We start from the raw sequence: 27,625 nt of genomic DNA, 5'->3' as shown, positions 1-27,625 counted from the left end.
ATTTAACAAGTGTACATTGTTTATTTACTCTAAGAAATTAAGTTTAGTTTTAAACTTACAAAGATAAAAAATAGAATGATGAAAGTATTTTCCAATTACGATTCAAAACCAATGGGTTTTTTTAGTCTTTTAAAAATTGTTTTCAATTACTTGAAATCTGTACATTAAAAACGAATGTTTCTAGGTATAAGTACTCTAAATACTAAATATACTCTAAATAAAATACAACTGACAAGGGATTAATCTCCAAAATATACAAATAGTTCATGTAGCTCAATATAAAAAAAAAAGCCCTATCAAAAAATGGGCCAAACATCGAAACAGACATTTCTCCAAAGAAGATATACAGATGGCCAAAAAGCATATGAAAAGATGTTCAACATCACTAATTATTAGAGAAATGCAAATCAAAACTATAATAAGGTATCACCTCACACCAATCAGAATGGCCATCATCAAAAAGCCCACAAACAATAAATGCTGGAGAGGATGTGGAGAAAAAGGAACCATCTTACCCTGTTGGTGGGAATGTAAATTAATACAGCCACTATGGAGAACAGTATGGCGGTTCCTTAAAAAACTAAAACTAGAACTACCATATGACCCAGCAATTCTACTCCTGGGAAAACCAGAGAAAACCATAATTCAAAAAGATACATGCACCCCAATGTTCACTGCAGCACTATTCACAATAGCCAAGACATGGGAGGAATCTAAATGTCCATCAACAGAGGAATGGATAAAGAAGATATAGTACGTATATACAACAGAGTATTACTCAGCCATAAAAAAAGAACAAAATGATGCCATTTGCAGCAACATGATTGATTGTACCCAGAGAATGTCACACTGAGTGAAGTAAGTCATCAAAGACAAATATATGATATCGCTTATATGTGGAATCTAAAAAAAAAAAAAATTGTACAAATGAATTTGTTTACAGGACAGAAACAGAGTCACAGATGTAGAAAACAAACTTATGGTTACTAGGGGGAAAAGGTAGGTGAGGGATAAATCGGGAGATTGGGATTGACATATACACACTACTATATATAAAATACATAACTAATAAGGACCTACTGTATAGCACAGGGAACTCTACTCAATACTTTGTAATGGCCTATGTGGGAAGAGAATCTAGAAAAGAGTGGATATATGTATATGTATAACTGATGCACTTTGCTGTATACCTGAAACTAATACAACACTGTAAATCAACTATACTCCAATTAAAATTTAATAAAATACTCTAGTTGAATTGTTAAATCTGAAAGTAATTTAGTATTCACAGTTCATAAATATAAAGAAACATACCTTTAAGATACAACTTTTTAGAAATTATAGCAGTTCTGTAAAAGCCAATTTCGTGGTTTCTTTTTTACAGTGATTAAGTAACTGATTTATTGTGAATTCTTATGAATACAAGGAAGTAAAATTCTGATACCCTGAATATCATTTCCACTCTGTCCAGACTTAGTATGAAACTGCAGGCCTGTAATTCTGACTTTATCAGGAAGAGCCTCTATGAATTTAAAATCGAACATCTATAAAACACCTAGTCTGACATACAGTATTTTTCTAAATTATATCATTATGTTTCCATTTTCTAAATTCAACTGAATGATCAACTTTCAAAACACAAACTGCAAGGAATAAATGGGTCAGTACCAGCTGCTGGGTCTCATTATTCTGATCCTCAGTACTCTCAGCCAGCAACTGAGTCAACTTCTTCCATAGCTGATGAAGCTCTTGGTTGTCTGCACCTTCTTCCTGCCGTGTCTTTATCAATTTGTGCCATGTTCGGGCCACCTATCAAGGAAATTTAAAATGGTTACTTTATCTAAAATACTAAAATGCTATTAAAAAATTTTAAATCCACAAATAAAAATATTTTTATCTGCTAATACCTAAAAATAGCAAAAGCACAGAACTCCATCTATTATGAATTCCATAAAAAATAAGATGATTGGGCAAATCCACATAGCCCTTATATTAGAAGTATGACTGACACACCAGGGTACATACAGGAATAATGACTACGTGCCCCAATCTTTATAACTTACAGCATCAGCAATGGGACACCACAACCAGGTGAATAAATTCTACAGATGATACTTTTACTTATTTATTTATCTTTGCCCAGTTTCAAAAAAGTTTGGAAATTATGACACCTGAAATTTGAATTCCAAGTTACAGCTTTCAAAGCACTGTAATTTGTTTTGATACCATACTACATGTTAATTTTTTAATTTTTCCTTCAGCTAAATGAAAGCTTTCTTTTAATAATAGTTTTATTAAAAGAAATCTACTACCACAGCAAATCATTAACCAACCTCTACGTGTTTCTTTTCTTGGTGATACAGATCCACAAGTTTCTTACAGACATCACACCACTTCTGTTTGTCGACACTTGGAATAGAAAAAAAGGATTTTGAATCTGATTAATGAAAACAACTGAGGACTTAAGGCACAAAAATTAAAATATCCCCAAAATAACACTAGGCACTATTATAAATTAGAACATATCCTCTATCACACTGCAGTAAAATTTATAAAATGAGCCTCTCATAAAAAAGCTTTAGGAAATATTATCTTCTATTACATTGACTAAAATAATATCACGGTTCTCAAATGAGTCAATCCCCTTACTATCAGTGTTTCAATCATTACCAAGAGATTCTGTAACAATAGTTTGAAAGAAAAATGATTCCCAATTCCCAGTAAATGTCTGGAGTAGGTCTATATAATTTTTAATCAGTTTATTCTAATTCAAGCTATTAAAGAAACTAGCCTTTCCTCACATATTGATTACCTTTCATAAAGATCCAGGAGCTTTTGGTAAACGCCAGGTAAGTCATCCTTAGCATTTATGTGATTACATTTCTCATACAAGCTTGCTAACCCCTAAAAGAGGAAACACCGGAGATTATTCTTCCAAAGATATCTAGTGTGCTCACATTTATTTTGCTAAATAAACTGACAATCTATAAAGATTATTTATGACAGAGACTATTATAATTTACAGATGACATAAAATGTCTGGGATGTGCCTCCAAATAATAGGGGGTAGAAGGGAGTAGGTGAAAGTATCAAATTTGAAGATGAAAAAATATTGGCCATGAGTGGGTTTTTATTGAAGCTGGATGGCTGGCATAGAGGGGTTCATTTTACCATTCTCTTTACTTTTGAAAATATATTTGAAGTGTTTCACAATTTTAAAAAAATACCTTTTAATAATTTTTATGCAATCTTAACCCCTAAGACGTTACCATGTGACACTACTTTACATGGTCAAACAAGAAAAATTCCAGTAGTCTGTAGAAATTGTCATTTTTGCTTCATATATAGGTCAGATATCCTAAACCAATCAGTACATAATAAAAGCTGGCATCAGAGAGTTGTTACCAGATAACCCTACTCACGTTCTTGTTCGTGGGAACCTGAGACAAACAGGTTCATGTTCTCCAGAGCCCACTATCCCTATTAATCATAGTGTCTAAGATGCGACTGAGATATGACACAAAGTTATTAAATATGAAAAAGCTGGAGAAGCCAAGTTAAAACCACAAAGACCATTAAGTAAGAAAACAGAATTTAATACCCAAAGATACAGAATTTCATATTTTTTATACTATTTCATTTTTTAAAACATATTAATATACATTTCTTTTCCCTCAGGTAAGCATAAAGAATATTCTTCATAAGTCTCTCATATGCACATATAATTAAGTTGGAGATTTATATAATCATGTTTCAATTTCTGTCCTAACATTTGGAAATAATCCATTGGACTGGAGATTAAACAGTGGTAAACAGCATCCTTGGCACAATTTTTTTTTCAACTAATTTTCAGGTTTAAAAGATCAATAAATTTTAATTTTTTTTTCTTATACTGAGTAAATGGAAGTTTAAATGTTAATTGTAAAGCTGTTACCTATATTTTGAAAAATGGGAAAAACTTCTTTCCTATAATATAGTAAAACAAATGTCTACATACCTGCCAAGCTAGTAATTGGTCTGGCTCTAGTTCAGCAGCTTTCTTATAGGCACCCTGGGCCTGATCAGGTTGTTCTAGCTCGGCTGCAGCAACACCAATAAAAACCCAGGCATTATAGTTATTTTTCTCTTGTTTTAACACTGTCTGATTGAAAAATTAAAAGAGAAGGTAATTAAATTTTGGAAGCTCATGGACAAACAACAATCAAAAGACAGTCTACCTAAGAGTCAGGAAATCTGGATCTACCACTAAATGGGCGATCTTAAGAATACCACTTAACCTCTTTGGTCTTCAGTTTCCTCAGGGAGAGGGAGCTGGGCTGGATCGGTGACTGTAAGGGGTCTGAAATACGAGGCATATTTTTTAAAAGCTGCCCAAGTACTCCTGAGGCCTCTACCAAATGCCTTCCTCTGCCCCTTGAGAACACTAAGTATAAAAAAAACAAGACCTACGGGGATATGTGTATAAAAACAGTTGACTGAACCTGGTGTACCCCCAAAAAAATAAAAAAATAAATAAATAAATAAAAATTAAAAAAAAAAAAAAAAAACAAGACCATTCTTACCACCCAACCATTCTGCCTGCCTCCATGCCACACTGCTGCTAGTCACTCACAAAACTATTTTCCATATCATTTCACCTCACCCAACTCCCATATTTTCCTTCACTATGATAACATCTCCCCATATTCAACAGGTCTTTTTCATTGAAATTATAGCTAGGAAAGTAGGTTGACTCCAATGTGACTGTACCAAGTATTTTCAAAATAAATAGTGGCAATGAATGTTTAAACAACACCTGTCAACTAGAATAAAAATTACATGCAGAGCTACTGCTTTCAGAAGTAACAACTACTTGCTAAGGTAAAAATAATTTGAAATAGAAAGCAAAGATGTTCTGGTGAAAGAAAAACAAAACCAGTAGCTAAAATGAAATTAGCTCTTAAAGTTTTACATATTCTAGAGAAAATAACATTTCCATGAGTTGAAATGGTCAGATTACCAGGCTTACATATATCCGCATAACACTTCTAGCAATCTGTCACCAATATACAGCACAAGCTCCACTCTATCCCATAGCACTACCTCCCAAAAAACCAGCAACAATGAGGTAACCACCAAAGCTAAGCTCCAAACACTGGGGCCTTATTAACGCTTGTGTCCCAAGCACCAACGTAACTGCTGAACACATGATAAATGCCATAGTCAACCCACAATCAGTAAGGACCTGTTATCTGCCTGATGAGCAGGTTTTCGGAATCTGAAACAGACTTTTAAGGAAATAATTATAACAATGTAGTGAAAGCAAGGATGGAGTTCTGAGATATTGTAAAGAAAAAAGCACCCGACTCCAAACTCCATCCACACAAGTCACTGGAGGCTCCCTAAAGGAATGCTTAAACTGGGTTGTAGAGGCACACAAGCAGACAAGGTGATAAATCAGACAAGACACAGCAAGTACACTAAGGTGCAACATCTCTTCACTAAAAGTTTCATTTAGTCTCAATCAACATTCTGGTCACTACACATAAGTAATCATATATTTGCCACTGACCAGTTCCCCATCCTTGCTTTCTTGTTGAGTCTCTCTGGTATAAATTATAGGAATTCATATCTGAATCAGAAAGAAGACTGCTGTGGTGCTACTGTATATAATAACAGAAATAGATTCATATGTGTATTAGTTAGATCAGCCCAGTGCTAAAGGAAACAGTCCCTCCCCCTCCCCCACCTCCTTCTTTTCTCCCCCAGTTTGAACAGACTGCCCACCTTCTGCTATATTAGGACTAGTTCTGTCATGGCCTCCATCCCTGCTGGGCTCAGTCACCACTAAAAACCTAACCTCACAAGGGCATCCTTCACCCCTTAAGACTCTCATCCTATACTGTATGTATTTATTTCCCCCAGTATTACCCAAATCTCTCCCTCCCACTGTCCTAAACTCTTTATTGTAACCTCTGGAACTCCCAATCTGGACAGTCAAGGGCCCTCTCTATTTTCAACCTTTCTTTTAACTGTGCCAAGTTCTGCCACAACGAAACTCAGCTATTCCCCTACAGATCTTACATGCTGCAGCTGATTTCTTCTCTCGTATATCCCACATACCACCGACCAGGAGGTGAGGAAAGGGTTCTCCTTGCTCACACTGACACCTGCATTCTTCTTCTGCTCCTCCCTCCTTCAAAAACCCCAGTACCTTTGAAGGTCAAGCCACTCAACTATACCACAAAAAATATCCTTCTTGTTGCTACCATTTACCAATCTCCTAGGAACTCCCCTTTCCTTCAGTGAAAATGTATCCTTCCTCTCCACTTCAATTCCTGTAATCATTCTAACATTCATGCGGAAGACTCAACGAATGCCACGGCCTCCCAGTCACCTACCCGCAGCTCTACTCAGCCATCCAAAACCTGGGTTTCCAGCATGCACCTCTCCTATCCTCCCAGTTCAGTTACTGTTATGGTAACAATTCTTTAACTTCTGTTATGTCCAATTTTTTTTTTGCCTCACCCCCCTTCCACTACCACCCCACTTCTCAATTCTTATCTCTCCTTTTCCATCTTTGACTCCATGACCCATCACTGTTGTCACTCCCTTGTAAATATCCTCAACTCCTTTGCCTCTCTTTCCCCTCAACTTTCTTACTACCCAAAGCTGAATTCCACCTTGCCCATCTCCAAACCTGAGAAGTTTAACATGAATGAAGAAACTACACAGCTGAGTTTACCAATTTCACTTTAATAACATGAAATTTCAAATGGGCATTCATTAGGGCCTAGTTATCTTTCTCATCCTTACTAGTAAGTTTCTTTTCTCACTATGAATGACAACTATTTCATACCTTCTTCTGTCTCAAACCTCCTACACAACCCCTTCTCCATCCTCAGCTTACACTTCACTGAGAAAACAGAAGCCATCAGAGGGGGACATTTATCTTCCCACCCCCAAACCTACAAACCCGACAGCTATGGATCTGCATCTATCTTCCCTCCTGTGAAGATGGAATAAGTATCAAAAGCCCTCCTCTCACACTCTGGATCCCATCTTCACTCACCCTCCCAGGGACTTAACTCCTACCACTGCCCTGTACCTCTCCTGCACCTTCAATTCCTCCCTCTGGACTGGAACATTCCCATCAGCATATAAAGGAGCTTTAGAATCCTGATTCTCCCATCCGCAAACCAAACAGAATTAAAATGTCAACATACCATTAAAGAACAAAAACTTTAAGATACAATAGTGTCCCATAGTACAACCCATCAAAAGACACCTAAGAAGCATTCAGGTTTTGAGAGCTTGGCTTTGGTAAGTTACCAATACAGAGGAAGACAAAATTAAGTGGCAGAAGCAGCTTATCCTGGCACAGTCACTCTGATAGTTCTACTTAAAAAACCTCACCACTTTTGTTGTATTTAGACAGTAAGTGATTCACATATTACAAATCAGTGATACTTATAAATGGGTAACATTTTTATTGTGGAAGAAAAAAAATATTGGTTACCTTACAATGTTTCAAAGCTTCTTTGTATTCTTTGTTTCTGATTGCATCTCTGGCACTTTTTAGAGCAGTCTTTACTTCCTTGCTGGACATGCTGTCAAAATAAAAAGACTGAATGAACCTACAATGATACCTGCCTAACTGTAACAGTTAGAACAAATTTAACAAACTTAACCTCTGAAAAAGGCACACATAATTCCTTCCATATGGAACATTCTTTCCCCCTAAAATAAACATATTTTATGTTTCAGATCATCTCTTCAGATTTTTACTCAAATGTTACTTCCTCAATGAAACCTTCCCTTGCCACACTATGTAAAATTTGAACACTTTCTGCCCCCCCAATTCCCAACTATTCAACAGTCCCTAACCTCCTCCCTAACACTGCATTTACTTTTTTTCAAAGCACTTGTCACCATCTAATATATTATTATATATTCTATTTATTTATCTTATTTATTATCTGTTCCCCAACCCCACCAGAACGTAAGTTCCAAGGCGGGCAGGGATTTTTGTCTGTTGTTATTGGGTTATTGCTGCTGTTTAACTGCTGTATCCTCAGTACCCAGTATCTGACAAATTGTATATATTAATAAATATTTGTTGAAATTGAGTTGTATTTGAAAGATACCCACTCCCCATATACTAGGCTAACACACAGATAATTTTATGGACCAGGGCCAAAAATACATGCCAATCTCAATCCAATTCTACACAGAGCAAGTAGAATAAGTGCAAGTCACAGAGCAAAAACACTAACACAAATAAATTTCAGTAACTATGATGTAAGAGTTTAAGCAAGCATTCTGTTCTAATGTTAATTTCGATAAAATACAAATTAGGATATTAACTTTCTTCACAGTAAGAATTACTTTAGGATTACAATAATATAGTATTCTCCATAATATGGTATTCTTTGAAGAGAAATAAGCTTAATGTTTACACTTAAATGAAAGCAATGAATATGCAAGAGGACTATACTAATTTCAGCCATAAAAAGATATTTCAACTCCGATAAAAATAAATACATAAATACATAAATATATAAATACATAAATAAAAGATTTTAATTGGTAGACAAAGTATTTCTTCACTTAAAATATAAGATATACTAATGTAATTTTAAATAAACTAACATATCTTAAGATTTCATAGCTTATTCTGGTTTACCAGTAAACCAGTCAAATTCAACTACAACTTGATGTTGAAAAAAGAAATACCTGTATTTTTCTGCCAACTCCATTGAATTCTAATCCCAAGAAGGCAAAACAAAGCTAGGTAAATATTAGGTCATTATAGACCACTGATGTTCAAGGCAGAAAAATGAACCAAGGAAATGGCTCACTGACATGGTACACTAACAGTTCTTTATGTCCAAAGAGGTTGAGACAGAAGTACAAGATCAAAGAAATTGCAGAAGCTAAGGAATTTTTTTAAAAAACAATCCTTTTGACTTAAGGAATTTTAGATTCAAACAATATAAAAATTAAGATATCATAATATCAATCTATCTACAGCCAAAACAAGATTCCCTAAATAGAAAAGTGACTTTTTGCCTAGTTACAATAATTAGACAATTAAAGCAACATACAACATATGCTCTTATTTTAGAGACTGCTCTGTTACCTGAGATTATCTTGGCATAAATTTATAGAAGCAAACTCCAGAAGGATTTTTTTTTTAATAGTCTACAAATCTTGTTTGGAGCAGGCAACAAATTTCTATGCTAATTTCACTTTAAATTCCTCACACCAAAGTTATCTTTGGCACATAAACCTGCAGACTAAAAGGAGGAGAATGTCAACGATGATGACAACTAATCTGGACCAACAGAAAGGGACAAAAAGAGACATCAAGGGAAACAAAAAACAAGAGATGTCTCAGTTAAAAAAAAAGCAAAAATAGTTTCAAGATGAGACCAAGCAAAAACAGAAGAATGCAACTTTTCCAGGACAAAGATCACCATCTCTTCTATCACGCAACATATGAGTAAAAGCACATCCAAACAAAGTAGAACCAACCAGCACTAACCCAACATGCAGCTCCCAAGCTATATGCTTCTGTGGCACAAAAGAAACAGAAAGGAAGGCCTCTGCTCTAAAGAATACAATCTCAATCAAGAGAAACACCTAAGACATATGAGTCATGAAAGAAGCAAATGCTAAATTAAGGATAACAAGTGCCGGTGCAACAGAAGTTCAGAGAAGTGTGGGGTGAAGTAATTAACAGTTACTAGATGGAGAAAGGATTTGAGAATGGAGGGAAGAAGGAAAATTAGTCCAGTCAGAGACATAGCATCAGCAAAGTTGGAGAGATAGGAATAAGTGTGGCACATGCAGGAACCAATAAGGAAACCAGGCAGAATGGAACAGAAGGGACTTGCTGGAGAACAGGGGAAAATGAGGCTGGGCAGGTAAAGTACAGCACCAGATTACAGAAGACCTTGAAAATGAGACACACGTTTGGACTTAAATGGAGCAGCAAACATAGAGCTGTCAAATGCTTCTAAGCAGATCATTTTTAAAGACCATATGAGACAAACTCCATTCTTCTCTTGGTAACCAATTCTAATGTTCGATACCCTTCCATATCCCTGTATGTCTCCACTTGTAATTACACCTACTTCTGCTGCAGTGGAATCCTCTATTCTTATCCTCCTATTCCTTCTTCATTTGATTTCGCATTCAGCATAATAAGCTAGCACTGAGGTCCTCTCTCTTCACCTAAAATACGTATACAAGAATGAGTCAAAAACTATCCGCACTCCAGTTATATTAAAACTTCTGTTGGCTGCACTGTCTTATCAGTGCTTTCCGTTCAAGGCTACTGTCTCCCCAGTCACTGCTGTGCAGTCATGAATGTGTTACATCAGTTCATTTGTAACTGTGGTGCGAGCAAAAATGGATGCCCCACTTGTGATTTGCACAAAATAAGAACCGCGTACAGTGCTTCGTTTTTTGTGGTCTGAGGGTGTACCTGGTGCCATTATTTATCGAAGACTCTGTGCGCAGTATGGAGAAAGTGTTTTGTCACAAAGAAGTGTGTATGAATGGGTAGAGAAGTTCAAGGAAGGTCGCACAAGTGTTAGCCATCAAGAAGGAGCTGGACGCCCGTCCACGTCCACAGCTGATGACAACATTGAGCGTACATGTGAAATGATTCTGTCCAATAGATGAATGACAGTGGATTATGTGACAAATCATTTGCAAATCAGCCATGGCTCAAAGGTTCAACAATCAACAGTGTTCGTTACTATGAGAGGCTTATTAAAGAGCTGAAGCCTAAACTTTGGATTAAACGCAGAGGACTGCTATCCGAGGGCGCTGTGATCTTACGCGACAATGCACGTCCGCACACTTCTGCCCACACGGTCGACACTCTGCAAAAAATCTGAGGTGTTAAAGCATCCTCCCTATAGTCCTGATCTTGTTGCATCGGACTTTCACCTGTTTGGTCCCCTGAAAGCAGCCCTACAAGGATGAAGATTCATTTCTGATGAATAAGTGAAAACAGCGGTGCATTTGTGGCTTGCAGCTCAGCCCTTGTTGACAGATGGACAAAGTGTATTGAAAAGCATGGAGATTATGTTGAAAAGTGATGTATTTGTCTTTTCTAAAAATTAATTAAAATAAATTCTACAGCCAGAGTGTGGGTAATTTTTTACTCACCCTCGTATATACATAAATATTAGTTTCAGGAGATTTTTTTTTTTTTTAAGACAAAATAATCTGCCACTTTCTAGCCCTGAAAATGTCTTCCTCTTTTTTGGGAGCTGGTGTGGAGGAAGAAGAGGCTTATCCACTCATTTTCTAAACAAAGCTTTAAGGAGCACTAACATCTACTAGGTACCATCGAACTCTTTTCCTTTCACAGAGTAAAAACCTACTACCCAAAATGATTCCACGTAACCTCAGATTCCTCTACTTGGAATACTTCCCTCTATCACAAGCATTTCCAACACTTCAAAGAAAACTGTAACTCTCTTACAAGTGTCTTTAATATTCTTCCACAGCCCCACATATTTTCCCCTTATACCTCTCCTCCCATCTTTTCTCCTCAATCTCAATAACTTTTTTAAATAAGAGTATTCATGTAGCACATTTTCACTTAATGAAGGGTTTTTTTTCACTACCAACCTAAAAAGGTTTTTATTCAACGTATCAAGCATAAAGAGCAACAACTACATCTAAAAAAAGTTAGAAAGTGACAACCATGCCAAAGGACAATGATATACCTCAAAACTAACATAGGCAGATGAACTGATATATCCCACACACCCCAACTAAAGTTATGGAACCTTAAGCTACATTCAGTTGTGGAGATACAAATACTCCACAAGGCAAACATAAGAAGAAGAATAAAAAATAATAACAATAATGACACGAAGTTAATTACAGAAAAGCAAAAAACAATACCTTTAAATCTAATTACAAAAGTCTAAAGGTACTTTGTGATGACCTACAATCTGGCATAATAACCTACACCATTAAGCCTTCCTTCTGAAAAGAATCAGTAAAACAATCATTAAGTAAAAGTAGACTCCAATTATCTATTATTTAGCATTCTAGACACTTACCTTTTACCTATTAGCACTACCTTTATCTTCTTTCTAAATTGAATTTCAGATTGTTCCTTAAATGTTTATCCATCTAAATTAAGTAAAACATAAGACAGTTAAGCACATAAAAAAGATGACATACACAACGCAAAATATAATGTATTTTTTAATACATCAGTCTCAGGTTCAATTTTCATAATTCATAATTTAAAACATGAGAAATAATTATGTACAATTTTCCATCTTTTTTCTTTCCCAAAGAGACACTAATTGCAACCTCCAAATTTCTGAATTGGTCTAAACTGTGTTCCCATAGCCACAAGGTGATAAAAGGAACTTCCGTAAAAAATCAGAAAGATTCAGAAAAAAATTATAGAAACTCAAAATACACCGACTTCAACTTAAAAAACTGAGCCAGAAGAGAATATAACCTACTTCTACGCTACCTTGTTTTGAATCTAGGACAATTAAGGGCAGTGTTTACTCCCAATTTGCAACCTAACTACACTAAAGTGAATCGTGTTCTAAGCCACATAAGGAATTACAAATATGAAAAAAAGTTGCCTGTATCATGCAATTAGACTAGTTTGTAATTTAATAAAACAGAGCAAACATTTTTTAAATACTAAATATCCATCTAAATAGCCATCTGAAATACTAACAAAAATTCTACATGACTACAATTCTAAGTATCTTTTGATGGTTTCTCTGGAATGCATTCTGCCAAACAAAATTAATCTAGAATGCTTCCTGGAGAGAATGGAAGCAGTTTTGAAAAACTGAATAACATAAAAAAGGAAAAAATGCTACTTTAGAACTAGGAAATGAATAAAATTAGTGAAGCAGGTGGGGATGAACAAGAAATAAAAAGTGAGTTTACTAAAAAACACACACTAGAAATATACATACTTAAATAGAAGGGTTAGTTCCACAGAAAAGGGTCTTACCGGTAAGAAAAGAAAGTACTGTGATCCTAGCAATGTTTAAGAAAGTAAAATAAAAGTTAAACAAGGAGTGAGGAGGTAAAATAAAAGTTAAAGCCAGACTCTCCATTTCACTTTAACTTCTTTAAGCCCCCATCCACCTATAAATGATTATCCTCCTCACTCAACCTGATTTTACTGATTTACTCAGTTGTTTCAACTCTGTTCTTACAAAATACTCCAGATTTTGTCAGCCCCTGCCTTCTGCCATACCCACTCACCAAGCCAAGAAAGATGGGTCTGGATCCAAGTCTCCACAGATCTCGGGCACCTTATTTCATCTTCAACCCTATTTCCTCATTGGTAAAGTAAGGACGACATCATTTACCTGATATGTACATAGACGGAATAACTGAGCACAATAGCTATTAGTTCTGTTCTCATCTCCTACCCCCCTCTCAATCAACTTCTCCACTTTTTTTCCCATTCCGAACCAACAGTGGTTATTATATACTTTCTCTACACATTTAAAATCCCCAATCCTTCCTTCCTTCCTTCCTTGATCTGTCAAGAAGTAACCCTCTTGCCTATGTTCCTCAAAAGATGGCTATCATCAAACACACGTATCTTCTTTAAATTAGTCATTGCACGAATACTAGACTAATGCCTACAATTTAACAGATGCTTTATGTTCTATACAGATGTATTCTGTCTCTCAGGTCAAAAAATCCCTAAATAAAGGTAATATATTTTTGGAGTTCCTTACATATCCAACACCTACCAAGCACTATAACCTTCCAGCTTCCAAAGCCCACTCAAAAACATTTAGTTTTTAGTTTCCCCACTGTCAAAAAGCAGTAATTCTCAATTTGCTAAAGTGAGAAAGGAAGAATCCCCTTTCCAATATTAGCTCATATGACTTTTTTTTACCATTCCCCAATGCTTTCAACACGTCTTTACTTCTCCCATTCAGTCTGTCCACACTTGCTTCTGTCTACTCAAATGCTACATATAAATCAAAACCAAATTCAAGTGTCAAGCATAAAACCTTCTCAGATAAATCTTACACTAGTCTGAACTTATAACACTTAATGTTGCTACTAACATTTCCAAAAAATGTATTCAAAGGAATATTAACATGCTTAAACATGACCTAGTAATTTTGGGAATAGTACACACCATATGTATCACTCTCTTAAAGTCACAGTGCATGTTAGCATTTTAGAGGCTCTGAGAAACCCTAAAGACCCAAATACAGTTTAACCCAGCAACTCTGAAACTTATATTACTATGGAACTTTTTTTTTTTTGACTGCGCCGCACGTCTTGTGAGATCTCAGTTCCTGGACCAGGGATTGAACCCACAACCTCAGGAGTGAAAGCATGTAGTTTAACCATTGGACCACCAGGGAATCCCCACTATGGAACATTTATTTCAATGAACAGCAATTAACATTGTGAAGCACACTAGCATTCTCCAAAGTACCACTTGGGATATTCTGGTTTGGGGGTTTTGTTCGGCAGTTAACTGTATTTTTTGTTGTCTTTTATATTGTTCTTAAATTTACAGGTCTGTGTGTGTTTCCCACAACTAGACCGAAAGTTCCTTGGGAAAAAAAGTTCCTATTACTCTCTTTTATTTCCTAGTATCTGGTACATTGTGGATATTCGACAAATATTCACAGAATCACAGCAGGTGAAGATAATACTGAATTTATTCCACAGAGTCAATAACTGCACACTTAGCCTCCTTTTCTTAGGGCAGATTATGGTGCTGCTGGTATTTTGGACATTAAAAAACTATGAAGAACCAAAACCTAGACCAAGATTTTCAACTGAAGACTCTTCTGAACCGCAGAGTTAAGTATTTCACTAAAGCAAGTAAACCCTAACATAGATATCTTTAACTGATGACTTAAACATACACATAATGGAGCCCTCCCCTCACTACAGCACACTATATACACACATGTACACACAGAGAGATGCGCACTCACAACTCAAAAGTAGCTTTTCTGACAGGGTAAATGACTGATTAGCAAACATGCTTTATGTTCAGAAAAGAGTGATCAAATAACAAACCAACCTGAAATTACATGGTAGTTACCCAAAAGAACTGGTGGAGGCCTGGGGTGAAAACTATTTGTGGGGAAGGTGAGAAGGGCTTTGTTGAAAGGGAGAGATTATTCATGCAAAAGTGAAGATAAATGGACTACTGAATGGTGAAAAGTAGAGGGAGACTGACTGCAGCTCAAAATACGAACTTTTAACAATTAAACCTGTACAAATCTGGAATGGGCTCCTCAAAGGAACCGTGCTTCCCATCACTGGAGATGAAAAGGTACAGACTGCACAATCCACTTGGAAGGAATATTGTACGACAAGTTGAATGTCAGATGAGAATAAGACTAGAAGTCTCCTAGATTCTTCCAGCACTTTATGTCTGGGGCCCTAAAATATCCATCTTGCTCCAACTCACTAGAGCACCTGCTCCCACTGACCCTTTCAAGGGAAGAGAGAGGAAGAAAAAGATGTATTCCTGTCCTCCTGACCAGGAACTCAGAATACACATCCCATGACAACAAGGCCATAAAGAGAAAAGTTTACATAATCAATACTATGCCACAAAGGTAAATATATTTTTTATGAACCTAAATGTCAGTCAATATTGTTTCTATGGGAAAATGTGTTCTACATTCCAAATTAACTCAAAACAAATATCTGAAACATATCCTACTCATGAGGAAGCCTATGTGTATTACCTTTCATGCTGTATTATTATTTCATTTTTTTCCCTAGAGTGTAAGTTCCTTAAGGGCAGGGACTATTTATATATTTGCCTGCTCCCACAGATCTATAGCACGCTGGCTGATTAACAATGCTGCTTCCCTAACAGAGATTAAGTTCACTAGAATACCATAATGTTTTGCAGTTAGAGCATTGTAATGAGTTAGGGCAGAGACTACTGAAATTCAAGTCCTACTCAGACTGGCTCCCTGTGTAACCTTGGACAAGTCATTTAACCTGTCCAAGTCTCAGTTTTCTTACCTGAAAAACTGGTGAAAGCGAGGATTAAAGAAAATACTCCATGTAAAAGTACCTGGCACACAATAAATGCTTAGCATAATACTCAATACATAATAAGCACCATATGAGTATTAAGTAAATAAGGTCTGTCCCTTTTTACAAGTACTGTATTGTAATTGTAAAATTGTAATTTTTGTATTGTAATTGTAATTACAATATTTGTAAAACTATTGTAATTGTAAGGTGCTCAATAAATGCTTAGTGTAATACTCAACACATAATAAGCACCATATGAGTATTAAATATATAAGTTCTGTCCCTTTTTACAATTACTGTATGCAAAAAACAGTCAGATATTAGTATCAAAAGTTGATTTTATGTAAATAAATACAACTCCTTTTCCTGCCAAAATATTAAAACGACTAATGCGATGCACAAATTACATACCTGAAACTATAATAATGCAATCAGGGACTTGGCTCTGGGACAGAAATCTGCTTCTTTCAGATTTCTCCAAAGTTCAACAGTCAAGAGGACCACTGATCTTTCAAAACCACTGCAGCAAAACAACGGCATTCTGAACCTAATCGAACACGTCACACAGCGCAACATTTCTTCCTCCGAGAACCCGTCCAGCTCCTCTCCTCTGCACTCTGAAGGTAAAGGGCACCTAACCTTAACCCCACCCAGAAGATGAAACTTTCTTACTAGGCCCCGCCCCGCACCCCACCAGAGCACAATAAATCCTTACTGCACAGGCAAAGCTGGGAACAGGACGAGGCAGGCTAGAAAAATCCTTGGGAGGAAGGTATTCGAGGGGCCACACGGCATCCATACCGTAAGTTAGGCGGTCCAGACAGAGGCCCCACAAAGAACCGCCCGATCCAACTTAAGTGACAGACGCGCTGCCACCTCACCTTCTCCCAGTTCACGGTCTCACCTAACACTGAGCCACGCTTGCTCGGCGCAGAACAAGCAGCCTCGGCCCCTGATCCTTTCTCTCTCTAGATAACATTTCAATTGCCTGCCGGCTCCAACTTCTGCAAAATAGACAGCGACCAAAACCAACCTGAGACAGACGCTTCTACAAATGCCAAATCTGAAATCAGAGCGCATGCGCATTTCCCAGTCATCGCTCACGTGACTGGAAATGGCTAGGTTTTAGTTCGCTCGGTATTTGATTAAAACGTGAGTTGAGAAAGGGGAATTCCTCCTTTGCGCATGTGCCCTCCCCGAGCCTGACGGGAGTTGTAGTTCTACGGATGAAGGAAACCGAATTGCGATCTCTGCGATCCCCGCCCTCCCCTTCTCGGGAGGAACTTCCTAGAGGGAGGGGGAGGGCCCAGCGCCCAGAAGCCGGGCTCCCAGAACAGCTCCCCGTGATGCTGCTGCTGTGGGTGTCGGTGGTCGCAACCTCAGCGCTGGCAGCACCAGCTCCTGGGGCAGGTGGGCAGAAGCGGGGAGCAGTTCAGGCTTGGCCAGATGCGCCTAACGTGGTGCTAGTCGTGAGCGACTCCTTCGTAAGTATGGAAAGGCAGGGGAGGGGGTGCCCTGCTACACACCCGCGACCGGCCCGCAGCCTTTCCTGTGCTGCAGGCTTTGGGGAGCAGAATCTGAGACTTTCAAACATGTTTTACCCTGATGCAAAGTAAGAAATGCATTTTACCTTGAGTCTCCGTACACGCATACGTGCACCACATAGATATGCATATAACACACATAAAACATGCTTTAGTAAGATACACTCCAGTTAGCGTCTTTGCAAAATGTTTTTTTAATTGCTGACCTCGATGCACTACATTATCTTACCACAACTAATAGCCTTTCAGTCCATACCCCTGCTCGATTCAGTTGTGGGGGAAAATAACATTCTACCTCAACAAATAAGCCTGTTAGCTTTCCAGCGGTCAACGTTATTTTTATTAGCCAGGTGTCTGATAATCCTGTTAGTGATAATTTATGTTCATTAGTTGACCTAATTTGACACTCGCCCATATTCCCGATTGATTGTGTATGTGTGTGTATGTGTGTGTGTTGTCGTTGCTGTTTAGTCCCACACTTAAACAGCTTTTTTAACTTTCTCAAGCCATCAACTAAAAAGCATACTACTATCAACGTTACCAGATACTTTTAGTATTATCCGTGATATTAAACCTATTGCTTGGACAAATGTTTGGTTACTAATTATAGCATTCGTTTATTATGACTGAGTGTTACTGTGGTCACATAGATTACTGGTGGTAAGCATGTGTGGCACCAAAGAGCGCTTTTAATCATTATGTTGCATTGCCTTCCTCATAAATTAACCCGTGATGATTAAAGTTACATAAACTGGATACACCCATAGGTATATATTGCTGAGAATATTAAATAAATCTCTATGATTATCTAAACTTAGGAAACGCAGTATTGGAGAGTAATATGAAAGAGGTTTATTAGGGAGTGTTCATGAGATCAAAGGGAAAGGAAGGAAGCAGAACTGTACAAAGAGAAGTTGAGTTTTCTCACTGTCTCAGTAGTGGCCTCAGCTGATCTAACGGGTAGTTCTCAAACTAGTATAATGTTTCAGAACTGTTTCCGTTTGGGGTAGGAGACCAGGCCTTTGTACTCTCATGTTGGATGGCCATTACTTGTGGAATGCTCCCAGAATGGGACATCATTTTGGGCAAGACAGCTCTCTTCAGCGGAGGCAGTCTTTCACTCTACAAGGGAATCTGGGTGGTGTATCACAACATCCTAGAAACTTCTGAAGATGACTGAAAATTTGGTTTATGTTTTTAGTAGAGCATAAACAGAGATTTTTATATATTTGTGTATATAAATATTGTATGCAGACTAATATCTTATGAATATGGAAGAAAAGATCCTGAAAAAATACAAGCAAATCAAATTCAGCAATATATAGAAAGGGTTATACACCATGACTAAGTGTGATTTATCCCTGAAATGTAAGATGGGCTTAATATCTGAAAATCAGTCATTGTAATAGACCACATTAATTGAATGAAGGGCAAAAAAACACATGATCATATCAATAGATGCAGAAAGAGCATCTGACAAAATTCAATAACCTTTCATGATAAAGGCACTCAACCAAGTTGAAATAGAAGAGAATTTTTTCAACCTGATTAAGAACATCTGCAAAAAATCCACAGCTAATGGTATACTTAAGTATAAAAGACAACGTTTTCTCCCAAAGATCAGGAACAAGACAAGGCCATCTGTTCTCACTATGTTTATTGCAATTATGCTGGAGGTTCTAGACAGGGAATTAGACAAGAAAATGAAATAAAAGTCATCTAGATTGGAAAGGAAAAATTAAAAGTATATTTGCAGCTAACAATCTTGTATAAAGAAAATCATAGGGAATCTACTACAAACTAATAACTTTAGAACTAATAAGTTAGTCTAGCAAGGCTGTAGGGTATAAGATCAATGTACAAAAATCAATTGTATTTTTAAAGATTTTTTATGTAGACCATTTTTAGAGTCTTTATTGAATTTGTTACAATATTGCTTCTTTTTTATGTTTTGGTTTTTGGGCCACAAGGCATGTGGGATCGTAGCTCCCCGACCAGGGATTGAATCCGCACCCCCTGCATTAGAAGGCAAAGTCTTAACCACTGGACCACAAGGGAAGTCCAGATCAAATGTATTTTTATACACTTGACTTATGAACAAACTGAAAATAAAATTAAGAAAACGATTCTATTAAAAATAGCATCCAGGGACTTCCCTGGTGGGGAAGGGAAGCGCTTCCAATGCAGGGGGCCTGGGTTCAATCCCTGGTCAGGGAACTAGATCCCACATGCCACAACTAAAGTGCCCACATGCCACAACTAAAGTGCCCACATGCTGCAACAAAGACCCTGTGTGCTGCAAAGACCTGGCACAGCCAAATAAATATTTTTTAAATAAAAATTAAAATAGCATCCAAAAACTGAAATACTTAGGATTAAACCTAATCAAAGAAGTTCAGTTCTTACACTCTGAAAAACTACAAAACATTGTTGAAAGAAATTAAAGAACACCTATTTAAACATGTTTATGAAATCAGACTTAATATTGTTAATATACTAATAATCACCAAATTGATCTACAGATTCAGTGCAATCTCTATAAAAATCCCTATGATGTTTTTGCAGAAACAGAGAAACCCATCCTAAAATTCATATGGATATTCAAGGGACCCAGAATACCCAAGGCAATCTTGTAAAAGAAGAACAAAATTGGAGAACTTAAACTTTCTACTTTCAAAACTTACCACAAACTACAGTAATCAAGATAGTGTTACTGGCATAAGGATAGATAGACATATAAATCAATGGAATGGAATTGAAAGTAGAGAAATAAACTCTCAGGTTTATAATCAATTGATTTTTCAATAAGGGTGCAAAGACCATTTAATGGGGAAAGAATAGTCTTTTTCAGCAGATAATGCTGGGAAAACTAACTATCCACATGCAAAATGTCTCACACCATTTTCAAAAAGTAACTCAGAATGAATTGATGGACTTCCTAGGTGGCGCAGTGGGTAAGAATCTGCCTGCCAATGCAGGGGACACAGGTTCAATCCCTGCCCCAGGAAGATACCACATGCCATGGAGCAACTAAGCCCATGCGTCACAACTACTGAAGCCCACACGCTTAGAGCCTGTGCTCTGCAACGGGAGAGGCCACCGCAGTGGGAAGCCCGCGCACCGCAACGCAGAGTAGCCCCACTCGCCACAACTAGAGAAAGCCCCCGTGTGCAGCAATGAAGACCTAACACAGCCAATAAAATAAATAAATAAATAAATTTATTTTTTTTTAAAAATGAATTGATGAATGAAACATAAAAGCTAAAACTATAAAATCCTTAGAAGAAAATATAGGTGTAAATCTTTGTGACTTTGGATTAGGCAATTAAAAATGGGCAAAGGATCTGAATAGACAGTTCTCCAAAGAAGATATGCAAATGGTCAATAAGCACATGAAAAGATACTCAACATCATTAATCATTAGGGAAATGCAAATCAAAACCACAACGAGACACCAATTCACATCCACTAAGATGACTATAATCAAAAAGAGACATTAACTAGAGTCACGAGAATATGGGAGAATTGTAACCCTCATACACTTCTGGTAGGAATGTAAAATGGTGCAACCACTTTGGAAAACAGTTTAGCAATGCCTAAAATGTTAAACATGAGTTACCCTATGATCCAACAATTCCACTTTGAGGTATATATCCAAGAGAAATAAAAACATATATCCACACAAAAACTTGTACGTGAATGTTAATACTGCCAAAAAGTGAAAACAACCCAAATATACATCAGCTGATAACTGGATAAATAAAATTTAGTAATATTATTCAACAATTAAAAAATAAATGCAGTACTGATACATGCTGCAATGTGGACGAATCTAGAAGTCATTATGCTAAGAAAAAGAAGCTACTCACAAAGGACCACATATTGTATGATTCCATTTGTCCAAAGAAAGCACATCTACAGAGACAAGAAGTAGAGACAGGTCAGCAGTTACTTAGGGTTTGGGCAGATGGGAGGATTAGCGGGTGATGGCTAAGGAATACAAGGAATACCTGATGGGAATGGTCTAAAATCGACTGTGGTGATGATTGCACATCTCTCTGAATATACTAAAAAACACTGAATTATACAGATCAAATGGGTAAGTTTTATGATGTGTGAATTACATCTTAAACCCATTCTTTTTAAAAAATGGGTTTAAGAGAGAAAATAAGCACCTCTGGCTGGGTCTTAAAGGGCATAAGCATCTTCTCTGCCTCCCTCCTTCCACCCCTGCACCTGCATTGTTTTTAGTTTAGGTGAGGTTTCAGGAGCGGGAGGTGGGCACAGGACTGTATACCAGAGTCTAGTGAGGATCTCATTCAGTCTGATGAGCAGATCTGAAAAGAATGCTCTAAACAGTCTTGCTTGATAATAGATCAGACAGTTAAAAGTACTGTTAAATTCTTTCATTAGAATGATGTCTTGAAATCTAAACGTCACTGGTTTTCCCTGGCCCAATGATGAGGAATTGAAAACTAAGTCATGGTTCTAGAAGGAGCAATCCAGATCACAACATCATTATCTACCAAAAAGCTCATCCATCCTAAGGGGGAAAATGCCTGGATCCATGAGAATGAAGAATAATAGCAGAATTCAAAAATTAAGGCAATTGGTATCATTTCTGTCACTTTTATGCAGAAAGCCAATTAGTGGGCCTCTTTTTTTTAAATGCCTAGTGTTAGACTACTGTATTTGTTTGAACTGTAGGAATGGCCTTGAAAAAAACTGAAATGAGCTATTATTAAATTATGAAAGTTATTCTAAAAGCCATTCTGTAACATTTTCTCTCCCAACTGAATGATAGAACTGTACTTTGACCTATGACTCACTATCCGTTGTGAACCACAGTACCACCCTATGCAAAACTTATTTTCTCTGTATTTTTCATCAGCTAACCATGTTAAGATCCATTTCAGTTCAGAATTAATTATTATGTGGACCGCCTCCCACTGATACCATGAGCAGTGGTACCAGTTTTCGCCTATTTTTTAAAGTATTTGCTAGTATGTAAATACATGAAGTTAAAAAACAAAACTTCTAGAAATGTTTAATATTTTCTCTAATAATAATATAATAATTTTGATCTTTATTTGGAGTATTGGTATGCTTTTGACATTGAGAATATGTGTAGCATAATTTAAATATTTTCTCAGAACCTAATCAAATACAAACCTTTCCATTGATGTACTTAATCCAGGTTTATTAAGCTTTGCAAAAATACGCTATTGAATTTTGAACATTAAATTTGTCTTTTGCAAACTGAACAGCTCTGAATTAAAGACTTATTTCATTTCATTCACTAAATATTTACTGAGTGTCTTATATATCTTAGGCAGTAATTTTTACCTGGACCACCTTTCACACATTCCATGTTAGAAACTTCCCCAAGTGAGGCAGTTATCCTCTCCGCCATTTCCCATCCCTGCTCCTCTGCACTGTAAAGACCCCTGCTTTCTAACCTGCTTTCAGTGCAGATGAAGTCCTTGTACCAGTCACAGAAATGAGTCAAGAAATCACTAATATGAGATATAGATATGCTGCTATAGCCATTTGCAGTGGTTGTTACATCCATTTGAACCTAGCCTGCAGGACTTGGAGTCCAAGCCTCACTACTTGAATTATATAGCATCGCAGTGCTTCTGCCATGTGACCTCCTGCTCCATGCCTCCAGCTAGATGAACCTGGGTGGCTGGACTGTCTAGATTCCAACCAGTGGCCACAAATGTTTATTTGTCCCCAATGTCCGAAAGATTGTAGGAATAATATTAATACATCTAGGCATTTGGGATTTACAAGGATAAATTTGAGAGTTTGAATTTATGAATTTAATAAAATTCTTATCAGCATAGAGGATGCACTTTTGTCTTGGGCTCCCTAGCTCATCATTCAGGAAATCAGGAGTTATTTGCTTAGCATTCAGTGATTACTCCTGCTAGAAGTGGTATTTATTTCAACATTCAAGCATGTTCTAATTTTCCCCATCTTTAAAAAAGCCTGACCTTAGTCCCACATTTCTCCTCCAGCTAACTAACATACATCCCGTTTTTCTATTTCTCTTTGCAAAACAACTACATAGAAGAGGTTTCTTCACCGTCTCACCTCCCATTCTCTTTTCCCTGTCTACTTCAAGTGTCCATCCCTACAACTCCATTGGAACTGCTCTTGTCAACATCACCAACTATCTCCATACTACCAATTCCAATGTGTACTTCCTGGCCTTATTTTACATACCCTCTCAACACAGCTATTACCTCTTTCGTGATACACTGTCTTCTCTCAGCTTTCATGAGACTCAGTCTCCTGATATCTTCCTCCCTGGCTGGCCATTCTTTCTCAGTTTCCCATGCTTCCTTCTCTTATTTGAGACTCCTCAGGGTTCCTTTCTTTGCACTGTCTCCCTAAAAAGGTTTCCTTCGGTCTCACACTTTTCAATGCCATGAATATGTTAAAGACTTATTTCACCAGGATAGACTTCTCTGAGCTCCAGATTCCTGTCTGTACCCTACAACCTAATTTATATATCCATTTGGAAATCTCAGACATCTCAAAGATTTATGTATACCCCGTATTTTGTACTGGCTCACTTTTAAACTGTATTTTATTTACAGTTACATTGAAAACATACAATAGATATAACTCCAGGACTGGAACATTCTTTTTTCTCCTTTTGCTCTTTACCAAGAAGAGTTCTTCAATTCCCAATTCAATTCCAAAATGCGGATCTCCAACCCAAACATCTCTTCCAGTCTTCAGGCTCATTTCTCTAGTTGTTATCTCCACTTAAGTCCTGCAGGTATCTCTAACTTTACAAGGCCCTTAAGTTATGTGAATGGCCATCCTTCTCATTCTTTAGGTCTCACTTCCCTAAGAAGCCTTTCCTGTTCACTCTGTCAAAGTAGTCTCCCTTGTCATTCTGTATCTTAGGTTTTTTTCAAAGCACATTATTCTTGGTTTATTTATGCGCATGCTTTTTGCCTCCCCCACTAGACTGTAAGCTTCATGAGGCCAGGGACTCTGCTTTTATTCACCACTGTATCTCCAGATCTTTCATGGTGCCTGGCACATACTAAATATCAATAAATATTGGTTCAATCAATCCATCATCTCCCAAAAAGAAACTTTCCAGGAAGTCCCTTCAATTTATTTACTACATTCAAATGGATCCAAGTGTCACACTACATTGAATTCGCAATATTATGAACCAGAGAATAACAATTTCTCTACTTGTTTTTATCTTTTATGATCTTAGGATCATATTAAAGTCTTTTGCTACTTGTGAATTTTATGGTTAATATTAAAGGAAATTACTTTCTTCTTTTGTGATGTAATCAATGTTAATTAAATTTCTTTATTCCAGGATGGAAGGCTAACATTTTATCCAGGAAGTCAGGTAGTGAAACTTCCTTTTATCAACTTCATGAAAGTACATGGCACTTCCTTTCTGAATGCCTACACAAACTCTCCCATCTGCTGCCCATCACGCGCAGGTATGAGCATGCTTTAATATTACTGGGAGCGGCCCCACACTGAAAATGTTTTCACAATTTAAAAGATTATATCCAAAAATAGGATAGTAAATCATATTTGGCATCTAATAAAAAAATTTTAATGTGTGTGGTGTGGGTTTTAAGGTATGTATTGGGTATTGGAGGTTTTTAAGAGTAGGAATTTTATCACCTAAATTGGTATTTAGTTCAAGTGTTGTTTCATTTCCCTTATGACTGGTGACTAAGAATCTCTTGACTATCCTGGCAAATTAGGAAATGCTCATATTTCCTAAAAGAGTTCTATTTCCAAGGAAAATTTTCAGTAAGAGATAGGGAGTTAAGAGGAGACTTCAAATATACACAAAGTAGTTAGAACTTTTCAGATATATCTGGATTTTTCTATATTATTTCAGATTACATATTTTTTCTCTTCAGTCTCAATTCACTTCTATCCCAAATCTAATTTTTCACTTTTATTATAGTAATTTAACAAATAGGCATAGTTTTAATGGCAAAAATAACAGTGATATTAAGCCATGACTGAAAAATAGGGGAAAATTGAGGTTTTTATAAATTCTATTTACTGATAGGATTGTTGTCTTTCTCCTCTAATTTATGATTGTTTCCTTTGGAACTCATAAATAGCACCCAACAATTTTCTTTTGTCCATAAGTTCCTGATATCATACTCTCTGTGATTTGAGTCGCAAGTTCTTTCACCTACATTTTCAGCACCATCAACTATATAATCACCAATGATTGACCTAAACTATATTATAAATGATATGTCAATGATGAAGAACCAGGTATATTAAAAACACATTTGTTAATTTTTTATTCTTTATTGAGCCAGTAGAATGAGCAATGGATTAGGGTGGGGCGATGACTGGATTCCAATCTTCAATGGACCATGTCAAGCAAGTCCCTCAGTCTCCTTATCTACAGAATGCTGTATGTGCTGTGTCCCTCACAGGGTTGTTCCTAGCATCAAATGAGATAATGGATTTTTAAAAGTGCTCAATGAACTCTAAAGGTTTCAAAAATGTTAGGTGATGCTTTTCCTGGAAGAAGTATATTTTGGAGAGTTTGAACAAAGAGAAGGAATAATAGTAATAAAAACTAACACTTATTGCATTCTTACCGTGTGCTGACAATATTCTAACTGCCTTACATGTCTTAATTTACATAATTCCCCACATTTTCACAAAGTAGATATTTTATTATCCCCATTTTGCAGATGAAAACTAAAGTACTGAAAGGTTACATAACTTATCAAAGGTTATTCAGTAACTAGCATCACTGGGATTCAAAGCCAGGTAATGCCCCTTTCCACTCCTCATAAAGAAAGCATTTTGTTAGATGAGAAAAGTATTCAACCCTACTATGTGTGTCCACAGAAAAGGGAAAAGGAAAAGGATTTTTTCCCATTTTTACTGAGATATAATTGACATATAACACTGTATTAGTTTAAGGTATACACCATATTCTAGAGAAAATATGAACATTTCCATGAGTTGAACCAGTCAGATTAGGCCTACATGCATCGTAAAACACTTCTAGCAATCTGTCTCCAGTATACAGCCATACACAAAAAATCAGCAACAGTGAGGTGACCACCAAAGCTAAGCTCCAAACACTGCAGCCTTATTAACGCTTGTGTCCCAAGCACCAACATAACTGCTGAACACATGGTAAGTGTCATAGTCAACCCGCAATCAGTAACGATCTGAAACAGATTTTAAGGAAATAATTATAACAATTAGTGAAAGCAGGTATGAAGTTCTGTTAATTTTTTATTTATTGAGCAAGTGGAATGAGATAACATAAAGAAAAAAGTAGCTTACTCCCACCTCTATCTGCACAAGGCAGAGGAGGCTCCCTGAAGGGATGCTTATATTGAATTATAAAGGCACACAGGTAGACAAGGTGATAAATCTGACAAGACACAGCAAATACACTAAGAAGCAATATCTCGTCACTAAAAATTGCATTTAGTCTCAATTAGCATTCTAGGTTACTACACATAAGTAATCACATATTTGCTACTTTCTATTTTTTCATTTACTTTTATCTTCTTCAGTTTCTGTCATCATTGTCTTAAAGTTTTAGTGTATAGACCTTTCATTTCCTTGGTTAAATTTATTCGTATTTTTTTTTTTATGCAATTGTAAATGGATTTTTAGGGTAATTTTTTTATCTGATATTTTATCACTATACAGAAATGCAACTGATTTTTGAATATTGATTTTATATCCTGCAACTTTACTGAACATATTGATTAGCTTTAACAGTTATTTGGTAAAGTCTTTATGGTTTCTATATATAATATCATGTTTCTGCAAATAGGGACAATTTTACTTCTTCTTTTATGATTTGGATGTCTTTTATTTCTCTTTCTTGCCTAACTGCTCAGTCTAGGATTTCTAAAACTATGTTTAATAAGAGTGGTGAGAGTGGGCACCTTTGTCTCGTTCCTGATCTTAGAGGGAAAACTTTTAGCTTTTTACAGTTGAATATGATATTAGCTGTGGGCTTCTATATATTCCTTCTATACCCA

At 36.6% G+C, this 27,625-nt stretch overlaps 2 protein-coding genes across 11 annotated transcripts in view; one reads left to right on the top strand and one right to left on the bottom strand.

Annotated features, from left to right (window-relative positions):
- SKIC3 (SKI3 subunit of superkiller complex) overlaps positions 1–27,625 on the bottom strand; it is a 164,570-nt gene that overhangs the window by 72,082 nt on the left and 64,863 nt on the right. Inside the window, exons 1-9 of one of the 10 annotated variants that reach the window (XM_057738936.1) lie at positions 17,072–17,135; positions 13,258–13,364; positions 12,072–12,144; positions 10,119–10,218; positions 7,499–7,589; positions 3,998–4,141; positions 2,813–2,904; positions 2,334–2,409; positions 1,669–1,809 (exon numbers count right to left, since the gene is read on the bottom strand). In XM_057738936.1, the coding sequence (XP_057594919.1) occupies positions 1,669–1,809; positions 2,334–2,409; positions 2,813–2,904; positions 3,998–4,141; positions 7,499–7,588 (543 nt within the window). In that variant the 5' untranslated portion in view covers position 7,589; positions 10,119–10,218; positions 12,072–12,144; positions 13,258–13,364; positions 17,072–17,135. Of the gene's footprint in view, positions 1–1,668; positions 1,810–2,333; positions 2,410–2,812; positions 2,905–3,997; positions 4,142–7,498; positions 7,590–10,118; positions 10,219–12,071; positions 12,145–13,257; positions 13,365–16,449; positions 16,559–16,839; positions 16,859–16,942; positions 17,049–17,071; positions 17,136–27,625 lie in introns of those variants that run through there. The other 9 variants (XM_057738892.1, XM_057738951.1, XM_057738941.1 and 6 more) reach the window with 9 other exon arrangements.
- ARSK (arylsulfatase family member K) overlaps positions 17,329–27,625 on the top strand; it is a 43,592-nt gene continuing 33,295 nt past the window's right edge. The window contains exons 1-2 of the mRNA XM_057738989.1: positions 17,329–17,522; positions 24,940–25,069. Of these exons, the coding sequence (XP_057594972.1) occupies positions 17,385–17,522; positions 24,940–25,069 (268 nt within the window). The 5' untranslated portion in view covers positions 17,329–17,384. The remainder of the gene's footprint in view (positions 17,523–24,939; positions 25,070–27,625) is intronic.

Source organism: Hippopotamus amphibius, chromosome 1 (genome assembly GCF_030028045.1).
Source record: "Hippopotamus amphibius kiboko isolate mHipAmp2 chromosome 1, mHipAmp2.hap2, whole genome shotgun sequence".
Taxonomy (NCBI): domain Eukaryota; kingdom Metazoa; phylum Chordata; class Mammalia; order Artiodactyla; family Hippopotamidae; genus Hippopotamus; species Hippopotamus amphibius.
Note: the sequence above shows the minus strand (reverse complement) of the source record. Positions and strands in the feature narration are given on the sequence as shown.